The sequence below is a fragment of the Mobula hypostoma genome, chromosome 14 (assembly GCF_963921235.1).
Source record: "Mobula hypostoma chromosome 14, sMobHyp1.1, whole genome shotgun sequence".
NCBI lineage: Eukaryota > Metazoa > Chordata > Chondrichthyes > Myliobatiformes > Myliobatidae > Mobula > Mobula hypostoma.
This window is the reverse complement of record NC_086110.1, coordinates 48,182,355-48,204,644: the sequence shown is the minus strand read 5'-3', so window position 1 is coordinate 48,204,644 and position 22,290 is coordinate 48,182,355. Positions and strand designations below refer to the sequence as shown.

At 38.1% G+C, this 22,290-nt stretch overlaps 1 protein-coding gene across 5 annotated transcripts in view; it reads right to left on the bottom strand.

Moving 5' to 3' along the window:
- The window catches only part of wwp2 (WW domain containing E3 ubiquitin protein ligase 2), a 196,403-nt gene that overhangs the window by 48,316 nt on the left and 125,797 nt on the right, over positions 1-22,290 (bottom strand). For all 5 annotated transcript variants that reach the window (XM_063067102.1, XM_063067103.1, XM_063067105.1 and 2 more), the window contains 3 exons: positions 20,693-20,782; positions 16,026-16,200; positions 1,477-1,531 (listed from right to left, as the gene is read on the bottom strand). In XM_063067102.1, coding sequence (XP_062923172.1) covers positions 1,477-1,531; positions 16,026-16,200; positions 20,693-20,782 — 320 coding nt within the window. The remainder of the gene's footprint in view (positions 1-1,476; positions 1,532-16,025; positions 16,201-20,692; positions 20,783-22,290) is intronic.

Genomic DNA, 22,290 nt, shown 5'->3' with positions numbered 1-22,290 from the left:
GACACATGTTATGTAACTTTTCCTAAGGTTGAAACTCTTGCTACTGATTTACGAAGTAGCCCCGTTACTGGCAAATGCGACATCCCCATTTGACCTAAGGGAGAAGCTATACACCTATGCTTCAGATGTAGATCAGGATTAAGTAATTAACTTCCTTTGAAGACAAAACAATACTTTTTGAATTACTGACAAGAAGTTGATGATAAAATTTATATTGCATTGAACTTTTTAAGTCTACTGCATTAGACTTTTTTTGCATTAAAGTAGGCAAAGATCTTTAAATCAAAACTAAGATAAAACCAAGAGTAATATGAGGCCCAAATTAGATATTCTGGAGAGGAACTTAAAGTTTGTTAATAAGGTGGTATCGATGAATTAGATTCATTGGGGTAAATATTTTCAGAATAATTCATCACATCATCATATCATAATGATAATCTGCCAGTTTGCCAAGATCATGTAGATCACTACATCATCATTACAAATAAACATTTAGGTATATACATTCCTGCGTCATGATTAGATAGATCCACATGATTCTCTCACGTGAAGATCATTTGCTTATCATAGATTTTATAAAGTACCCAACTTGAAGTGAGGTACTTCCCAAAGACTGGGAATGGCAACCTTCCTTAAAGTGCTGCTTCTTTTTGAAATTTCAAAACTAACAGAGGATGGAAGCTGAAGCTATCAATGAAAAAAAACACATGACTATTCAAGATTCTAATCTTTTTTTAGTAACTCTAATGCCATTATCTCTGGAACAAGGTAATAAATTTTGCACAAGAGCTGTAAGTTCACCTATTGTCCTACAATACAACAAAATGTAAAAATGTTGGGGAAAACGGTAATCACACAGTTCTTAAACATTAATTCTACTATGGAAAATTCTGGTACTACTTCTCCCGTATATTATGATCAAATTTTCCCCCAAAAATATTCAAGCTCTGTGGTGCTTGACAATTACAATGTTCCTGAACCACCCTCTCCCCACCCCACCCCTCCCTCATGGCATACAAGGTAATGTGGTGGCAGCAGTTATAAAAAGAAATGCTTTTTTTGTTACGGTACCTTTTAATTTTTTATAATATTGTTTACCATATTAGGACAAATATTTAATAATCATTAATACTGCATCCAGTCTATGCAAAGCTAATTACTTCAAATTAGCAGACAATCTAAATCTTAATCTATAATGAAAAGGTTGAAATGAAAAGTAAAATAAGACGTAGCAAAAAATTTAATTAAATAAAACACATTCACTTGTCTTTCTTACACTATTGAATTTGAAATGACAGATTATAATTTTAGTCAAATTCCCTACAGCACAAACATCTATCACTGAACTTTAAAGCATTTTACTGTTTAATGATTAGAACATTCTCCTTGCTAATGACTATACAGCAAATGGATTAATAGTTCATAGAATTGAGAAAGCTCAGCTCAAACTTTCAAGCAACATTAATTTCTTCTTACCCCAACCAGCAGGCAGTGAACCAAGTGCATCATTGTCGGCAGAGACTCCAGAAGGCTATAACAGAAAACAGATAAAAATCCAGCACATTGTTACTTGAGAGAATGGCTAAGATACTTAAGACAACTATATCACGACCTACTGTAGTAATCTGTAGATCTCCCAACTTGTCTCTTCCTTTTTGTTTAATACAACAAACTTAGTAGCTGCTGAAATCTTCATCTTTCAAATATACGTTATGAAAGCTGTTTTCTAAAGCAATTGTGCCCACTGCATATAGTGCATGGAGATCCAACCAGAGAATTTAAAACTTCTTCACAGATCAATTATAAAACACTAACTGTACCAATGCTAGACTGACACTGTTGGCTCAGGCAGCAGAAATTGCACCAGTGCTGCTGTGCGTCTCTCTCTCTCTCTCTCTCTCCAAGTTCTACACACAGAAATCACGGGCTGTTCTAATGAAATCATTACCGCATGGTGTGTACGCCCAAGCTTCCTGCCTGAAGTGTGTGTTCAACCTTTCTCAATGTGGTGTTAATGTAAGCAGTATTCTGCTATGTAAATTAAAACTGAGGGGACATTCATGTTCTTTCCAGACAGACGCCCTTCTCTCCTATGAATGTTTTATTCATACTCACAAAAGCACCTTTATTCAGAATGTAAATGAATGGCAATGAAGTGGCTGCTCTGCCCCAACCAAGCTGAGCCGCTCAGAGTAAAGGAAACTGATCATGACTAATGTTTGGGTATTTACATTACTTGCATAGTGCTGTGCCAAGAGAATTTGGCATATTGTCTGGGATGAGCCATTTTGAACTGCTTTTAGAAGATATTCAGCAGAAAAATCATTAAATTTGTGAATTCTCATCCATCAATTTTCCATTAATTCCCCAACACATGTTAAAAGTCATTATAAACAATGTAGTTCATCGCTGTTTTTTTCTTTATGACTGTGAGGAAAGAATAATGGCACTCATTTTGTTTCTCAGATGTCTGAGTGTCTGTCTGTCATCCAAATTTCCAACTTGGATTTCAAAGAGAAAATGAAGCACATTTATGTCCCTTTCAGGAGTTTGCAAAGAACTTTATAGCAAATTAACTAATTTTGAGACTGATCTCTGTTGTAGTATAGGCAGCCAATTTGTAAAAGTCAAAATGTTGAAACATCCAGAAGAACGGTTTTCGTGATGCTGGTTAAATATTGGCCAAGTAACATGAGATAAATTCATTTGCTATTCTTTGAAATGGTGCCACGTCATCCTTTACATCTACCTAAGGGAGCAGGTGGGTCCTCAGTTAAAGAACTCTTTGAAAGAGGACACTTCCAGCAGTGCAAGATCCCAACAGTTCTGCACAGACATGTCAGCCTGTTCTCTCCGTACTCAAGCCTTCACAATGGTACATGAACCCAGAACACGGGCAGCCTCTACATTACTGGGACGGGTTGGGGAAAGGTCAGTGTTCCTAGCGAACAGTCTGTATCATGACTGTCCATAACATGAAGCTGTGCCACCTTTGCATCCGTCACAAAACACAAGCTGGAATAAATTCCAGAAGAGTAAATTTTATTTTACTTCTCAAACTTTTGAGTAATGACCTGTAAATTCTATGTGGTAAATTTCCATAGCCAAAATCGTCACCTGTCTTCTGATTCAAAAGCAAGTGTGCTACCAATTGTATAAAGGCTGAAACGAGAATCAATCAAACATGCCTGCCTCAGCAGCATGCACATGGTCCGTGCCTCTAGAACAGCAGATCAGATCCATTTTGTTCAACCTGATCTTCCTAATCAATCATGTTCGCATATTCCTACACAGAGGAAAATACAGTACCAACCCAAATTGCAGGAAAAAACCCCGACTCTAACCCAAACATTTCAGCAAAATTATTCTCTTAGTAAAAACTTTCACATCAGGATATTATCCTTCTTTTATATGGAAATTTCACAATTAAGCTGTTGTCATTTTTTTTTACACACACATTCAGAGAAATACTGTTGAAGTAATTTTACCAAGTAAAAGGTTAAAATGCCACCATTTAACTAACTTGGGCAGTTCCTCCATAAATACAAACTGCAAACTATTGCAATAGCTCTGCCTTTGCCAGAATAATGTTGGAGTTGTGTTTTTTTTCTTAAAGGAACTTCCAAAGGATTGCAACTGCCAGTGAATGTGATTCATGGAATATATGACATCTGAGGCACAGCACCTGCTGTTTGTTTTATACAAATATTACAATGAAATTAAAATGTTTTTTCGATGTCAGGCAGAAAAAAATTGTAATAATCATTTCAAATTCAAATTTTAACTATACTACGAACATTTGTCAAGATTTTGATGCTTTGAATTACATGAGAATCATTCAGGGGTTCCCAACCTGGAGTCCATGGACTTTTTGCGTAATGGTATTGGGCCATGGCATAAAAAAAATGGTTGGGAACCCCTGTTCTAAGTGCAGATAATTTGGAAAAATCACTTGGTGAAATATTGTTCTTGCTCTTGCTTTTTATTTCTTCTGAAGCCATGCCAGCACTTAGGGTGTTCAGATAGAGAGCCATTTTTTAAAATGAGGAGCAGGATCAGGTGGCATTTCTGCAGTTAGGTTATGGCAGTCCTCGGCAGCCTGTGGCATGGAGAAGTAATACTTTGTCAGGAACTCTCAAAATCAACACGACCTTAACTTGTTTTGACAGTAGTTCCTTCAGCCAGACACCACAATTTGCTATTCATACTTGCAGAGAGTAGTCATTAAGTAGCTGTTTGCAAGGCAGATCAGCACATGGCTTTCTCAAATGACTTCAACAGAGAACAGAAAAATGATTTGAGACTTCTTGTGACTGGTTTCTCCCAATTCTAGGCTGGTATCTTCACACGCTGGGTTTAGGCTATTAGAACACCTACTTACAGAATTCATTAGTAGCACAGGGCACTCTTCCAATTCATAAAATATGATCAACAATCATAGGATTACATCGATTTCTTGAACTTCTGGTGATTGCACCCCCCTCCCTTCACCATTCCTCATTCCTGTTTTCCTCTCTCATCACATCTCCTGACCTACCCATCACCTCCTTCTAGTGCTCTTCTCTTTCTTCCATGGTCTTCTATCACCTCCTATCAGATTTCCCCTCCTCCAACCCTTCATCTCTTTCACCAATCAATTTCCCTGCTCTTCACCTCACCCCCTACCCTGGTTTCACCAATCACCTTGTACTTCTTCCTCCCCTCCCCCACCTTCTTACTCTACCTTCTTATCTTTGTTCTCCAGTCCTGAAGAAGGACCTCAATCTGAAATGTTGACTGTTTACTCTTTTCCATAGATGCTGCCTGACTTGCTGAGTTCCTCCAGCATTTTGTGTGCGGTGCTTATCATAGGAACAGTATTGTGAATGTTTGTGTATGGTTCCCTTCGAGAAGATAACATTAAGTAATCTGCTAAACCTCAAGCAAAGTAAAATATTCAACTTTTGGTCAAAAATCAGATGGTAGTTACAAGGACAAATGGATATCTTTACTTCCCGGCTTGATGCCCCTAAGAATTCTCCGAGTTACTGGCTGGACCTAAAAGGTCTGCACAAACTTAACACCTGATGGCAGCTGAGATCCAAACACATGAAATACACGTCAAAGAAACAGCTTTCTTCTGGGGTGGTTGCCTGTTCATTGTTTCACTGTTGTTTACAAAACCCTACTAAATATACTGTTGAGGCATGACAACTGACAAAACAATTATTGAGTAGACAACAGAAGTTCTGAAACAGAGTGTCCTGCCATCATGATTATGTGTTTAACATCATTTAATGGATGATAATCCATTTGAAGTATGCAAAGGAACAAATCTGGACCTGTCGCTCTGATAACAGCAGCAGAAGGAGTGAGTTCAACACAACCAGAAATACAAAGGACTAGTTGTTCTAACAATAAATTCAAATTGCACACAGACCCTATGGATATTCAGTTCCTGTCACAATCTTCACCACACCTGCCACTCTGCATTAAACAATTGAGATCAATGAAATATGAATAACATTACTTCCAACCAACCACACCGAACAGAGCAAAATCCTTAGCAATTTCATTTCTCACCAGTGATCAGATTTTATTTTTTAAAAAAACACTTTGGTTTCCAACAATGTTCACCCCTAAAAGGTCTCAATAAAATTGGTTGAAGTCTGGTGTGGCTCATATTGGGATCCTTAAGATTATTCTGTTTAACATTTAAACACCCAGGTATTTGTCAGACCAGTTACTGAGGGCTGTTTATATTAATTTATTTTCTAGGACAATGGCAAAAATTAAATCAGGAGAAGATAAGCAGTGGATAATACTGATAGCTTGAGGGACACAGGCTTATTTTGCACTGGTTGTACCACTACCTGGCCTCAACAATCTGTGGCTAAGCTGCTATTGGAGGGCAAGGACAGAAGGCGTTTCAGACAAGCATCTGACCATCAGAACCTTTCATACCACCATCCTTTCAGTGCCTCACAAGCAAAAATCAAAGCTGGATTCTTTTTTTTAAAAGGTTCACCCCACTTTATATAGGCCTTGTATTCTGTGCAAAATGTTAATACTTATTCAATTCACGAAACAACCAGGTCAGCATTCAGTCACTCAAGTGTAATTAGGTCTAAGAAGGATTGTTGCCAAGCCTAAAAGTGAAGAGATTCTTGAGTTTTCACCACCCATAAGCCTTCTCTACTCACTGTAATTCGGGTGCTCAGAGTTAAAAATTAAGCTAGAAATTTTAAAAGCTGAAAGTCAACAAAAATCTGGCTTAGCTTTTTTGTTTAATAAACTGGCTTTAAATGCGTCAGTTCCATCAGTATCAACTTTTCAATATTTCAGATTTAATAGAAATGTCACCAAAGGAGGTCTGACATTGGCAGTTATTTTTGAACATTTCTTTCCAGAAGCATAAACCAATGTGTTTCAACTTATAGCTGAATAAATGGCTGCTGTCAAAGGACTTCGAATTGCTTTTGAATGTCTCTGACCATCACAGAGATATTTGAAAAATATAAACATACAAATTTTATTATTAAAATAACAAAGGTTCTTAAAACACCTTAAGTGCCAGAAATTAATTTTTAAAAATCTGAATAAGTAAAATATATAAAACTGAAAAACATATCTTTCCACCTGTGGTTGATAATCCTGCAAGCTGTTATCTCACCTCGAGTACGTAACTGACTTCTAGTTTGGACAGACAAGAATGGAAATCAGTAACTTACAGGCTCATTCACTGAAGTTAGTCAGGGGTTCTCTGTAGATCTGGCTAAAAATCAGTGGATTCTATTCAAGTTTCATAAATGATGTTTTCTAAATTCCCACAATTTCTTTTTTAAAATTAAGGCATGGAGGAAATAAAGTCAAAATAGTTTCTTTTGTATTTTGCCAGCATCCTTTATGGTTTACGAGCAGATATTATTTAAAACATTCATGACAAGAGCAGTGAAAGTAAGAACAGATTTTGTTAAAATTCAGATATTTCAATATAATCTTTCCCTTCTCTTGAAACTGTTTTACAGTGAGTTTGATGGGGAAGGAGAGAGAAAATGAAATAGAAAATTAATATAGTTTTCAGCAAGTAGAAAAAATTAAAACCTTCTTATTGAGCTACTTTTAACAAAGTTTAGTACTAAAAAGATAGCATTCGAACTTGGTACAAAAGCACAAGAATGGAATTTTTCACTTGCTTTTGCATATACTACAAGAGGAATACATCCCATGAATATTGTACTTACTAGTGTTTACTAATAATTAGCATTAATTTTCAGCAAAATACCAATCTCAAAAATAAAATGCAACTGAGGGGAAATTAGTTATGTGGAACCTTGGATCTCAAAGAACAATTTTCAAGTTGGTAATAATAGATGATAGCTCTTAAAACCTATCTACTTCAAAATAATATATTCTAGTGTTCCTCCAATTCTTTGAGACATTTTCAGATTTGTTGGCTTTCAGACTTCACATCATCTATTCTTACCTAAAAAGCCATATTACTATGATGATTTTATCAGTGAAGAATCTATTTTGATTTGTGTATCAGAGAAATGGCTGATTTTGAGCCAGAGAAACGAAGTAGAACCCTGGGCTGAATCTCCCATTAAGAAGCTGGGCACATACTAGGTACAGTCATCTCCCCCAACATGGCAAATATTCCATGAGACTAGTAAGTAAACAGTAGAATCTGAATCAGGTTTAATATCACCAGCATATGTTAACTTTGTTAACTTTGCAGCAGCAGTACAATGAAATACATGATAATACAGAGGAAAAATAACTGCAAACTACAGTAAGCGTGCGCATGTAGGTACAGTGGCATGCAAAAGTTTGGGCACCCTGGTCAAAATTTCTGTTACTGTGAATAGCTAAGTGAGTAAAAGATGACCTGATTTTCAAAAGGCATAAAGTTAAAGATGACATTTCTTTAATATTTTAAGCAAGATTACTTTTCTATTTCCATCTTTTACAGTTTCAAAATAACAAAAAAGGAAAAGGGCCCAAAGCAAAAGTTTGGGCACCTTGCATAGTCAGTCCTTAGTAACACCCCCTTTGGCAAGTTTCACAGCTTGTAAACGCTTACTGTAGCTAGCTAAGAGTCTTTTAATTCTTGTTTGGGGGATTTTCGCCCATTCTTCCTTGCAAAAGGCTTCTATTTCTGTGAGATTCTTGGATCGTCTTGCATGCACTGCTCTTTTGAGGTCTATCCACAGATATTCAATGATGTTTAGGTCGAGGGACTGTGAGGGCCATGACAAAACCTTCAGCTTGTGCCTCTTGAGATAGTCCATTGTGGATTTTGAGGTGTGTTTAGGATCATCAGTCATAGTCATACTTTATTGATCCCAGGGGAAATTGGTTTTCGTTACAGTTGCACCATAAATAATTAAATAGTAATAAAACCATAAATAGTTAAATAGTAATACGTAAATTATGCCAGGAAATAAGTCCAGGACGAGCCTATTGGCTCAGGGTGTCTGACCCTCCAAGGGAGGAGTTGTAAAGTTCGATGGCCACAGGCAGGAATGACTTCCTATGACGCTCTGTGTTGCATCTCGGTGGAATGAGTCTCTGGCTGAATGTACTCCTGTGCCCAACTGGTACATTATGTAGTGGATGGGAGACATTGTCCAAGATGGCATGCAACTTGGACAGCATCCTCTTTTCAGACACCACCGTCAGAGAATCATTATCCTGTTGTAGAAGCCATCCTCTTTTCATCTTCAGTATTTTACAGACGGTGTGGTGTTTGCTTCCAGAATTTGCTGGTATTAATTGAATTCATTCTTCCCTCTACCAGTGAAATGTTTCCCATGCCACTGGCTGCAACACAAGCCCAAAACCCCTGTGCTTAACAGTTGGAGAGGTGTTCTTTTCATGAAATTCTGCATCCTTTTTTCTCCAAACATACCATTGCCCATTGCGGCCAAAAAGTTCTATTTTAACTTCATCAGTCCACAGGACTTGTTTCCAAAATGCATCAGGCTTGTTTAGATGTTCCTTTGCAAACTTCTGATGCTGAATTTTGTGGTGAGGACACGGGAAAAGTTTTCTTCTGATGACTCTTCCATGAAGGTCATGTTTGTGCAAGTGTCGCTGCACAGTAGAACAGTGCACCACCCCTCCAGAGTCTGCTAAATCTTCCTGAAGGTCCTTTGCAGTCAAATGGGGGTTTTGATTTGTCTTTCTAGCAATCCTACGAGCAGTTCTCATGAAAAGTTTTCTTGGTCTTCCAGACCTCAACTTGACCTCCACCGTTCCTGTTAACTGCCATTTCTTAACTGCATTACGAACTGAAGAAATAGCTACCTGAAAACACTTTGCTATCTTCTTATGGCCTTCTCCTGCTTTGTGGGCATCATTTATTTCAATTTTCAGAGTGCTAGGCAGCTGCTTAGAGAAGCCCATGGCTGCTGATTGTTGGGACAAGGTTTGAGGAGTCAGGGTATTTATAAAGCTTTGAAATTTGCATCACCTGGCCTTTCCTAACAATGACTGTGAACAAGCCATGGTCTTAACAAGCTAATTAAGGTCTGAGACTTTGGTAAGAGTTATCTGAGAGCTCAAATCTCTTGGGACGCCCAAACTTTTGCATGGTACTCCTTTCCTTTCTTTCACTCTAAAATTGTACAAAACAAAAATATATACACTAACACAAGGAATTCTGCAGATGCTGGAAATTCAAGCAACACCTTGATATATACACTGATCTTGCTTAAAATGTTGAAAAGAATATTTCATCTTTAACTTTATGACTTTTGGAGATCAGTTCATCTTCTACTCACTTAACTATTCACAGTAACAGAAATTTTGACCAGGAGTGCCCTAACTTTTGCATGCCACTGTATATGTGTATGTTTGTGTGTATAATATATAATATAGTTAAATTAAATAAGTAGTGCAAAAAAATAGAAAGCAATGAGGTCGTGTTCATGGGTTCAATGTCCATTTAGAAACCAGATGGCAGAGGGGAAGAAACTGTTCCTGAATCGCTGAGTGTGTGCCTTCCTACCTGATGGTAACATTGAGAAGAAAGCATGTCCTGGGTAATGGGGGTCCTTATTGATATATACTGCCTTTTTTGAGGCACTACTCCTTGAAGGTGTCCTGGATGCTATGGAGGCTGATGCCAATGATGGAGCTGACTAATTTTACTACTCTCTGCAGCTTACTTCAAACCTGTGCAATAGCCCCCTTCCCCATGCCAGAAGCTGATGCACCCATGGTACATTGGTAGAAATTTGAGAGTGTTTTTGATGACATACCAAATCTTCTCAAAATCCTAATGAAATATAGCTGCCATCCTATCTTTTTTATTGCTGCATCAATATGTTAAAATAGCTAATTATAACACTAATATTCAAAAATTTTCTGATTTCTGCTTGTAGATTATGGCTGCCAGCATGAAGTAAAAGAAATATGAAAGTTCAAGTTCAAGAATGTTTCATGTCATTTCCAGTATGGAAGTGTAAAGGAGAATGAAATAATTGTTTCTCTGGATCTAATGCAACATTTTTTAAAAAGCACAAGAAGATAAAGAACACAATAATTAAAAAACACAATAAATATAAATATATAAGATAGGTTATATAGATAGATTGACTGTACATCCATAAAGTGATAGGAGGCACAGGAGTGTCTCTACACAGGGTGACTGACAGGAAATGACAAAAAGGTGGCTGGGGATGTGGAGTTAGCGGACGGAGATGTTGTTCAGTCTTACTGCTTGGGGAAAGTAACCATTTTGGAGTCTAGTGGTCATGTTGTTGATGCTACTTTGCCTCCTCCCTGAGGGGAGTGGGACAAACAATCCATGAGCAGTGTTCTACTGAGCTGGAAGACTCGTATAAAATCAGCTTGACAACTCCACATTTTTCTGTTGGAAGGAAACTGAAAAACCTACAAAACAATTTTAACACAACTTGAACATGGGAATCCAGCATCAAGCTGCAGTCTTCAAATCAGTCATCTCTAAGCTATCACAATTTCCTCTGAATTGTCAGGTAGAAGTACAGCAACAATGAGTCAAACCATTCTTTGGGAGTAAAATTAAACTGTAATCGTTCTTTATTTACTTTTATAATACATCCGCCAGCTGGTGGCGTAGTGGCATCAGCGCTGGACTTCGGAGCGAAGGCTCTCGAGTTCGAATCCAGCCAGCTCCCTTGCATGCTTTCCATCTGTGCTGGGTTGAGTGTTGAGCTAGCAACTCGGCCTCATAAAAATATGAAAACCTGCTATAAAAATGCCATGATGACGGCATCCCGACGATTCCGGCTGGTGTTAAGAGCTTTCTTCTTCTTCTTCTTCTATAATACATCTGTTCATTTTCTCTCAAATACAAAATTGTATTCTTCCCTTTTTTCCTCTGATGCTTCAACAATTTGTCATATGGGATATTTGAAGAAATGCAATATCACAAAATCCTGACACAATTAACTGTTGGGAATACTGAATATAATGAATACAGCTATCTTACATCTTTTAAAAATAGTAAAATGTCTGATGAAATTACTGCATTATTTTATAATGATGGGATTATATAGTGCACAGGAAGCTTCATAAGACATCTGCTCAGTATATTTACACATGAACAGTGACCTCATAAAATGAAGATTAAATTTAAAACAAAATGCATAAAATATGAAACTAAGTGATTAAATTTGATTCTAAATGTTTTTGAACATCTTAAGGAAATAAAATATACCTTGAAAATTCACTTCTATTCTCTTGTATGCTAGAGATTTCCCAACGAGAAACAAAAAACTAGAGGATTTATTTCATTTGTAAATCAAAGAAATTAATATGTTTTAAAAATCTGTGACAATGGTATAGTAGTGAGAAAGTGCAAAGAATCAATAAGTAGAAAAGGAATTAAATTATTACGACTCAATGATTCTATTGAGAAAGCAACAAAAATAAACGATAGATAAATTAAAGACCAGCTAATAGGAGGGGGAGTAAAAGCAGGAAAATTATATTTTTCAAAATACAGTGACATAAAAAGTTTCTATGTTGAAATGCATGTATAAAACTTCATACCATGAAAAATTATATTAGTTTGCTGTAAAAGGCACTGACTTTAAACAAAAAAAAAACAAATCCCCTTTTTAAACTAATTTATAAAAGGAAGGAAAGTTGTGTCAATAGATAAACAGATTCTATGTAGAAAAGAAGAAATTTATTCTTTTCTTCAGCTGAACCTCCTGAAGACTGCGAGGATATTAAGAGCTTTCAATGTCTTTCTAAGTATAACCAACAACCATAGCATTGATGCTTTTGTTGGCTGCCTGTCATAATGACGTGAAGTACAACATCATCTGGATGGTTTAATTTCTCCACACTGAATGTCAGAATAAAATGTCTTCACCAAAAATCTGGAACTATTTTTAAACTGTTGTTATTATACTCACTTAAACCACTTCTTTAAAAAAAGTATATAATACAGTGCAGAGTAGGGCTCTCCGGCCGTTTGAGCCACAACGCCCCAACAATCCCACAACCCAAATTAACCATAATCTAATCATAGAACAATTTACAATGACCAATTAACCTACCTGGTATGTCTTTAGACTGTGGGAGGAAATCGGAGCACCCAGGTGTTCCACAGGGAGAGGTACAGTGACTCCTTACAGAGTGGTGCTGGAATTGAACTCCTAACTCCAGAACGCCCCGCACCTTAATAGCATCGTGATGACTGCCACACTACGGTGGCACTTCGTTATCTTATTCTAAAATAAAACTGTACAGAAACAGGCCCTCGGCCTACCACGCTCACACCAACTCTCAAGTACCTATCTATACTAATCCCATTAGCCAGCATTTGATCCTTGGCCCTCTGGGACTCAAATGCTCGCCACGATACCTCTTAAATGTTGTGAGGATACTAACCTCCCACTGAGGCAGTGTGTTCCAAATTCCAACCTCTTTCTGTAGGGAAAACTGCGTCCCCAGATCCACTCTACCTCACACCCAAAGCCCTTGGACTCTAATTTTATATACCTTTATCAAAAGACTGAATGATATTTTTATAAAAAATCATAATGAATTGCATGGTAGACACAAAAGCCTATTCAGTGGTCAATAAAATAATTTGGGGGATGTTAAGTAGGCTAAATCATGCTGTGTGCTTTCCTGTTGGTGCTAATATCATGCAAGAAGATCCAAGATCCAAAAGGTGTGGTGGAGAAGAAACCATCTTCACAGATTAAATGACATGATGGAACCATCCAAGACAGGTCAAAATATCTATGATCCCTCATAATGGGTCAGATGTGGAGAGAGTGAGCAGTTTCAAGTTCCTGGGTGTCAAGATCTCTGAGGACCTAACCTGGTTCCAACATATTGATGCAGTTATAAAGAAGGCAAGACAGGGACTATACTTCATTAGGAGTTTGAAGAGATTTGGTATGTCAACAAAAACTCATAAACTTCTATAGATGTACTGGGAGAATATTCTGACAGGCCGCATCACTGTCTGGTATGGGGATTGAGGTGGCGGGGGGGGGGGGGCTACAGCACAGGACCAAAAGGAGCCGCAGAGGATTGTAAATTTAGTTGGCTCCATCTTGGGTACTAGCTTACAAAGTACCCAGGACATCTTCAAGGAGTGGTGTCTCAGAAAGGCAGCGTCCATTATTAAGGACCTCCAGCACCCAGGGCATGCCCTTTTCTCACTGTTACCATCGGGTAGGAGGTACAGAAGCCCGAAGGCACACACTTAGCGATTCAGGAACAGCTTCTTCCCCTCTGCCATCCAATTTCTAAATGGAAATTGAACCCTTGAACGCTACTTCACTTTTTTTAATATATATTATTTCTGCTTTTTGCACCATTTTTAATCTATTCAATTTTCATATACTGTAACTGAGTTACTTCTTTATTTATTTTTTTTTCTTCTATATTATGTATTGCATTGAACTTCTGCTGCTAAGTTAACAAATTTCATGACACATGCTGGTGATAATAAACCTGATTCTAATTCTGAAATAAATAAAAACACCAGCAAAAGTTGCAGTGGGGTGACACGGTAAAGCTAAGTGCACAGGATAGGAATAAGACAACTAAAACTAAATGAAGGAAGAGAAGAGCTGAGAAATGTTTTGCCAAAGTAAAATTCATAAGGCATATTGACCAAGAAATGTTCACAAATTAAGGAGCCAGATACAACAAAGAGTGAGGAGACGCTCACTTTGATTAATGATAAAAGTAATGCCATGAAAGGGTTGCATATTGAAGAAAATCAATAGTTGTTTGTTATGTCTCCCCACTCAATGGGAAAACAGAGACACCTTCTTCTCCCTTATTAGGGAGAGAGAGAGCCTGTGGTATGTCATATACCGGGTGAAATGCGAAGTCTTTGGGGTAACTGCAAGTCTGTGTCTCTGCTATGGCTTTGCTCATGCTTCAGTGCTCGGGGGGGGGATGCCGATGCTTTTTTTTGCCGGTGGGAGGGGGATTGTTGCTTGCTGCCGCTTACGCGCAGGAGGGAGGGGAGCTGGGGGGGGGGATTTTGGGGTTGTAACATTCACCTGTAGTTCATTCTTTGGGGCACTCCTCTGTATTTGTGGATGTTTGCGAAGAAAAAGTATTTCAGGATGTATATTGTATACATCTCTCTGACATTAAATTGGATGTTTGAAAATTGATGGAATAAAGATACTGAAAAGGCAAGAGGTTGTAAAGAACACAAGAATGGTACAGAACAGATGGATCTCCTTGCAATCTACCACAGGTAAAGTCTTTGCTCAAGTTGTCCAGACCTGCCCCTTCAAGTGGCCAAAATGTTACTCCATGTCGCAGTCTGGATTCTGCTTATCAAAAGATACAATGGACACGTTCTTCACTCTTTGAGAAGGAAAATGAAAGTAGAACGATTTGAAATCCATCCATAAAGAGGTACTATGAAGAATCTTTTCCAAATTAGCTACCCTCAAAATATTCTCCATTCTATGCCTGCAACATGGAGGCATATAGGCCATGATTCTAACCAGCAGATGTACTACAGACCTAGAACTAGTGCAGCCTGTGATCAAGCAAACTGTATGGCTTCATAATTTTCTTATCCATCTTTCTCAGTGCAATGTTGCACCTCGCTAGAACAAGCTTCCCTCTGAAGTAGAGCTAAATAACAGGTTATATGAGAAACCGTTCAACCCCTGCTATGTCCACACTAGAATCAACTTCACAGCAACCTCAGTCACTAAGCAGCAGTATGCTGATGATGCTTGTGTACGTTCACAGGCAGAGACCAAACTCCAAGTCATTGCCATTTTGCCAACTGAAATACATGGGAATGGGCAATATCCTAAACATACATAAAACAAAAGTCATCTCCCAACCACTTCCCACTGCAAAACATTGCCCAACCATCACTAGCAATACAAGTTGTTTATGAGCTCTGGAACGTGTGACTGCTTTCCAGTATCCTGAAGGTAGAAACGAGTGATAAAATTTCCCCACAACCCCCAATGCACAGCACAGACTTTGGCCAACCGAAAAAATAAATGCTCAAAGGCAAATAGTAAGCAGAATGTATCCCTGTTCTCTTCCCTCCTATATGCCCCCCGAGGTTTGGATAACTTACCGTAGGTAAGCTTTCTTTATCAATAATTATATTATAAAAGGCTAATGTCCACAGTATTACACCAGCAAGGGAAATATTAGGAGATAATATACCTGAGACTATTCTCAATCACCTTTTCATGCCTTGGAGCAACTTTGGTAAAGTCTGCCAGCAAATACTTCTCATGAACTAAAGAGTGTGGGGTAGCAGCCCAAAGGGATTAATGAGTTATAATAGTTTTTTATAACAGAATACATGGTTATATAGTCTATTGTTACATTTCATCAAAATATAAATTATTGTATATAATTATTTATTCTATATAATCATGTTACAATATTATTATAATATAAAAATATTATAAATATACAATAATTTATCAAAATCAATAGATATTTGTAAAGTGATCAAAAATGAAAATAATGTATTTGTTTCATTGAGAAAGGGATTTTAAAACAAAGCGAACATGTCAGCTTACTTGGTATAAAAACCTTTGGTTGAAATGTTGCATAGCTCCCTGCAACTGATTTCTTTGGGATTGCCATTGCTCAAAATTTCGAACAGATTCAGCTGTTGGACGCTGCCACGTCGTTGTCCTAGTGTTGTGGTCCACATAATAAAATCTGCCACGTTGATCTACTCGCTTTTCCCAGCTTGTAAAAACAAAATCAAAGATTAACACAACATTGTCAAACCAAGGTAGAATGCCCTGCAAAGAAAAGACACTGCAGCAGGTCCTACTAACCTGTGTCTTTAGTATCAGAAGCTTTCGCTGCTACTTTCTTTCAAAGTTTGAAGAGTTTGCCAAGGGAACTTTAAATTGGCACATAAATTTTGTAATAATAGCTGATCTTATTAGCAAAATGGAACAAAAAACATCTTGGATATCTGTAATCAGATGGGCTCCAGAGGGAATGCAAGGGTAAAGACTATAATAGGAATGATCATTATTGCATCAAATGAGAACTGCTTGGAGTCTTGTATGGAAAAAGATTCCCATGTTCCTCCAATAGTGTCCTCTTGAGAAACATTGAATTTAATAACTTCATCACTGATGGCTGTGACTTCGGCTGCCAAGGCCTTAATGTCTGCAATTCCTAATCTATATTCCATATTTCTTCCTTCCTCTCCCCCTATAAGATGCTCTTTAAAATTAAACTTTCTGACCAAGTCATATGTCCTAATACCACCAAATGTGGCCCAGTGTCAGTTTACCAGATAATACTTGTTAAGTGCTTTGGGATATTTTGTTACATTAATGGCATTGGAAAGATATGTTGTTTATTGACACAAAAATAGACAGTATCAATTAATATAAATTTTAAGGTGAAGCAGGAAAGCGATTGGTCCTGAGAATCAAAAACCTGCACATGGAAATCTAATACAAAAGCAGAAAATGTTGGAAATGTTCAACAAAAAAAGGCAACATCAGTGGAAGAGTAACAGAAGAGAATTCCAACCTGAAATGTTAACTGTTTCTCTTTCCACAAATGTTGTCTGACCTGGTTAGTGCTTCCTGCATTTTTAGTTTTCATAAGAGACTAGACAATGGGGTGACCCATTGGGGCACCCTTTGAGAGAAGGGTAGTGCAGTCTGATGTGACCAGAATGAACATTAAATTCTCCTGAATGCTATTGCTATCTCTTTGATTTGGAAATTAAAGAAGAAAAACACAGCTTATTAAGAAGAAAGACGCATAGCAAGACAAATATGTAACCAGAATGAACATTAAGTATCCATGAAGTAAATTTGAAGGAATCGGGCTTGCTGGGTTGGGTCTGGAATTAAATGTCTGATATAATGATGGTTTTGGCCTTGAATAATCACAGAAGGATTCCATTAATTCCTAGTTGGAATGACTTCTTTGGCACCAAAGGATGTCATTTGGAAGAGGCAATTGTATTGTCTGATGTTCTTCCTGGACTCGTTTGCAATAGGTTCATCATTGCTGTACAAATCGAGGAGTTCATTAGGTAGAGGCTGCAAATTGCCTATCCTGACCTGTCCCTTCATACAGCAGAAATTTGTGGTTTCTCCAGTGAATAGGAAGGCACGACAGTCAGGGCGTACTGTGGTCATCAAACCAACATCAGCAGAAATGTGACGGCATGCAAGTCGTGCATTTTGCCTTGCCCTTTCTCTGTCGAGGTATTGTTGGCAAAAACAGCCATTGTCATCTTCAGCAACTGCAATAATTACTCTGTGCCGCATATTCTCAAGTTGATCTTTCCTTTTCTCCTCTGTCTCTTCCTCTCTCCTCCTCCTCTGCCTGTTTTTGTCATTCTGGAGACGCGCAGCCCTTTCATCCTTCGTCTCTTCATCTCTTCTACCATTTGTTCTTTCTCTCTGATCCTGGAGTCGTGCGGCCCTGACCTGATCGGATTCTTGTTCTCTCCTCCGTCTGTGCCTATAGTTGTCATTTTGGAGACGTACATGCCTGTCCTCCTCTGTCTCGTCTTCTCTCTTTTTTGTCCTGAGTCTCTGATCCTGGAGTCGTGCGGCCCTGGCCTCATCTGATTGTTGTTCTCTCCCTCTCCTTGCCGCTTCCCGACGACGTTTGGCGTCATCTCTTGACCAGAATGTCCCCCTTCTCTTTCCACACAGCAAAATTAGGCTATCCATATATTTTTAGCCTAATGCTTGATAGAAGATAGGAAGCAGTAACACCAAAGCCTCTAAGCTGCCGGGGCTGGCCGTGCGCATGCGTTGTGGTGTGGCGTCGCGGTCTCCACGGAAGGCGGAAGTGGCTCTGTGAGCATCGTGCTGAGGCTGGCCGTGCGCATGCGTTGTGGTGTGACGTCACAGTCTCCATGAAAGGTGGAAGCGGCTCTGTGGCCATGCGCATGCGTCGGGCTGTGGTGTCCCGATTTCCATGATGGCCGATCGGGTCTCAGGTGAAAGGCAGCCTGTTGATTTTTGGCGAATGAGCAATTTTATACGAATATATAACCCTGAACTTTGCCTGCATTCTGTAAGTTAGCGCATTTTAATTCGATTTAGCCTAAAAAAAGTGCCGCTCTAATGCACTGTTTGCGCTAATTGGAGGTCACAAACAGACAGACAGAGCATGAGAGTTTTAGTAGTATATAGATTACAGCTGCTTGCTAGAGCATGGAAGAGACAAAATCTACATTAATAAAAACTTAATATTGTATGTAATGATACACTTTAAACTTAATTATTATAATGTAATAAATGTGGATTTTTTGCTTTTGCCACATAAGAATATGAAGATCTGCAGATACCAGTAGCTTGAGAAATCTATTTTACTTAATGCTAAAACAAAAGGACGAGGGATCATTTACATTTCTAATTTGCTTTAAAATTCAGTGTATTTCATTCTTTATTGTAAGCAAGATTTTATTTTCAAAACCACTGCAGCACAATCTTAATTTTCAAATCTACTAACTTCTTTTTCTAACCTTTTAATCAATATGTAGGTCATGTTAGCAAAGTAGAGCATACAGTGAAGACTAAGATGCATGGGATCCATGGTCATTTGGATTCAGAATTGTCTTGCCTACAGAAGACAGAGGGTCGTGTTCGATGGGGGCTTATTCTGGCTGGATGTCTGTGACTAGTGACGTTCTGCAGGGATCCATAAAAAACGTGGATGCGTGGTTAGTAAGTTTGTCAATGTTACAAAGATCGCGGCGTTCTGGATAGAAGACTGGCAGCAGGATACAGATGAGTTGTAGTTATGGATGGAGTTTAACCGGCCAAATGTGAAGTGTTGCACTTTGGGAGATCAAATATAAAAGGATCGTATACTGTTAATAGCAAGACCCTGAACTGCATTAACGAGCAGAGGGATCCCATGGTCCATTGCTCCCTGAAAGCATCTACACAGGTTGACAGGATAGTAAAGAAGGCATATGGCATGTTTGTCTTTATTAGTTGATTTCGAGTTGGGAAGCTATGTTGCAGTTTTATAAAACTCAAGTTAGACTACATCTGGTGTATTGAACTTAATTCTAGTCACCCCGTTTTAGGAAGGATGTCAAGGCTTTGGAGAGGGTACAGAAGAGATTCACCAGGATGCTGTATCAGAAGGCAAGTGCTATAAGGAGAGGCTGGACAAACTTGGGTTATGCTCTCTGGAGCTGCAGAGGCCGAGGGGAAATTTAATAGAGGCTTATATAATTATGAGAGGCATAGATAGAGTCAACAACTAGTATCTTTTTCCCCAGAGTTGAAATGTCTTCATATCAGAGCGCAGGCGTTTAATATGAGAGGGGATAGGTTCATGGGCGATGCCCAGGACGAGTTTTTTTTTTACTCTAAGTGGTAGACGCCTGGAATGCATTGGTGGTGCAGGCAAATATGAACAAGGTGTTGAACTAGTACTTCGATAAGTACATGAAAGTGCAGGAAATGGAAGGATATGAAAATTGTGTGTGCAGAAGGGATTAGTTTAGTTGGGCGTTTAGTTAGCTTGGCACAAAATTGCGGGCAGAAGGGCCTGTCCCTGTACTGTATTGTTCTACGTTGAAAGCACAATTACTTCACTCCAATCACACTCAGTCTCAACCATCATCGAGAAAATGCACAGGAAAATGGAGGCCAGCTGGTAACTGATTATTTTGGTTCATTCTGAGAAGATCAGCAACTATGTATTAACCAAAAGCACCCCAAGCAAAATCTGGCAGCTGAAAACAATGTAGCAAATATCTCTGATACTAAACACAGCAAAGAGAAGCAAACCCAGTTATTCTGTAACTTAGAAATGGTGATTAAAACATTCAGTGAAATAAGATGATGGTTGCATTCAATATGTACTCCACTTAAATGAAACGCTTGCATCTAAACAAAGTCAAATTTATTGGGGCTTGGGCATGGGGTACATCAACCATACTTGGGCTGAGCGAGGGTTAAGTTTCTGACAAATGCCAGCATACCGATATTTTTGACCAACGATCAACAATGTGGCTGAAGGAGGTGTGTGTGTGTGTGTGTGTGTGTGTGGTGAGGATTCAGAGAGATGCTCAATTTCCCATTTAATTTGATAATTGTTTTCTAAAACAAGGTTTTATTAATAGATTGATTTTACAGAAGGATTTCAATGGCAAAACAAATCTTGAAGTGAACATTTTTTTTCAAAATAAGACACGTTTTCAATTAAACTCAGTTTAGCTGGAACATACCCTGGAGGCAGAGGTCTCTCCCACGTGGTGGTTTTGGTGTTGTGGTCCACATAATATACTCTTCCAGTCGGAAGCACTCGCTGTTCCCATCTGTAAGAAGAACCACAGGTCAAAAATAATCCAGTGTTAAATGGCTTTCAATAGTTCTTATAACAAATCTATATTATTGCTACAGGAGACAGATCCTGGTCCGAGACAGTATCACTTGTTTAACAGGAGCCCAGAGCTAAAGTAGAATTTTACCCTGCTGAAAAACAGGCACTATATGGAAATATTATATTTTTAAAAATTCAAATTGATTTAGATCAATCACTCATCCCTTTCTCTCTCAGGGAGTAGTTCGTTTGAAGAATAGCAAAAAAAATATATCCTTTCCAAATGAATGGCTGGTTTCTTCCAGCATTTCAAACTTGACAACCTATTACCTTGTCGACCAAAATAAACAAAATTATCATTCATTCTGATATATGAAGATGCTCTAATAGAAGCCACTGCTTGACTTTCACTTAAGTGAACAGTTAAATCAAACCAGTCCTGGAAAAACACAAGGTACATCATCAGAATCAAACACAAAGGAACAGGTCATTCGGCCTCACTCCTCCACGTTCACCAGTAGGGATCCATCACCCAATGCCCAAACAATTCATGTGCTTATCTCATCATTTCTTCGATGCTGCGAATACTCTCTCAGGCAGAATATTCCAGGTACTTATCACCCTCTAGGTGAAGAACATCTCCCTCATAGCTTCCCTAAATCTCTTCCCTCCTACCCTAAATCGATGTCCTCTGGTTTCTTTTACCACTGATGTGAGGAAAAGTTTACTGCAGCCCACCCTATCGATACACCTCATAAGTTAAGATTCCTCAATCACGCCCTTCTTAACATCCTTCTGTATAAATGAACTGTTCCAGTCTATTTATTGTAGTTTAACCTAAAAATGAAGGCTATTATACATTTCACAAAGTTGTAAGCTGCTACTTGATTTGCCAAGTTTCTGCAATTTCCAGCATCTGCAGAATCTTGTGTGTAAAAGCTGTAAGCTGTGTCCTTTCGCGGAAAATTTCTTTTGTGCTAGATCAACCATATTTCTTATTTAGCATCCATTTTATTTCTAGACTTAAACCTAAAATGTAAACTAATTAAAATCAACCTGATAAATTTGAGTAAACTGTGCAGCTGGCTAAAGAAAATGCATCTTGTTGAATATTTCAGCAATCATTTATGAATCTTGTTAAATTTTCTCCACCAAAGTGCTCCAACTAAAATCCATTGGTTTTTACACAATAATGAACTAAAAGATATTCTTAATCTTAATATAGTTTTAATAATCTTAATTATTCTTAATCTAGTTTGTCAATCATATTATGTTAGTTGTTAAATAAATGCCAATATTGTGCATAGATTGTGTATGGTATTTATTCTCAAGCATAAAAAACGAACAATCACACAATATAGCCTCTGATTCCAAGAAATGTCAAATTCTAATTTGCTTTCAAAATCTTTGCACTTAAATTCTTTATTGGACTCAAGAAGAAATTATTTTCAAAACCACGGCAATGCAACTTTAATAATCAAGTCCATTAGCAAAGTGGAATAA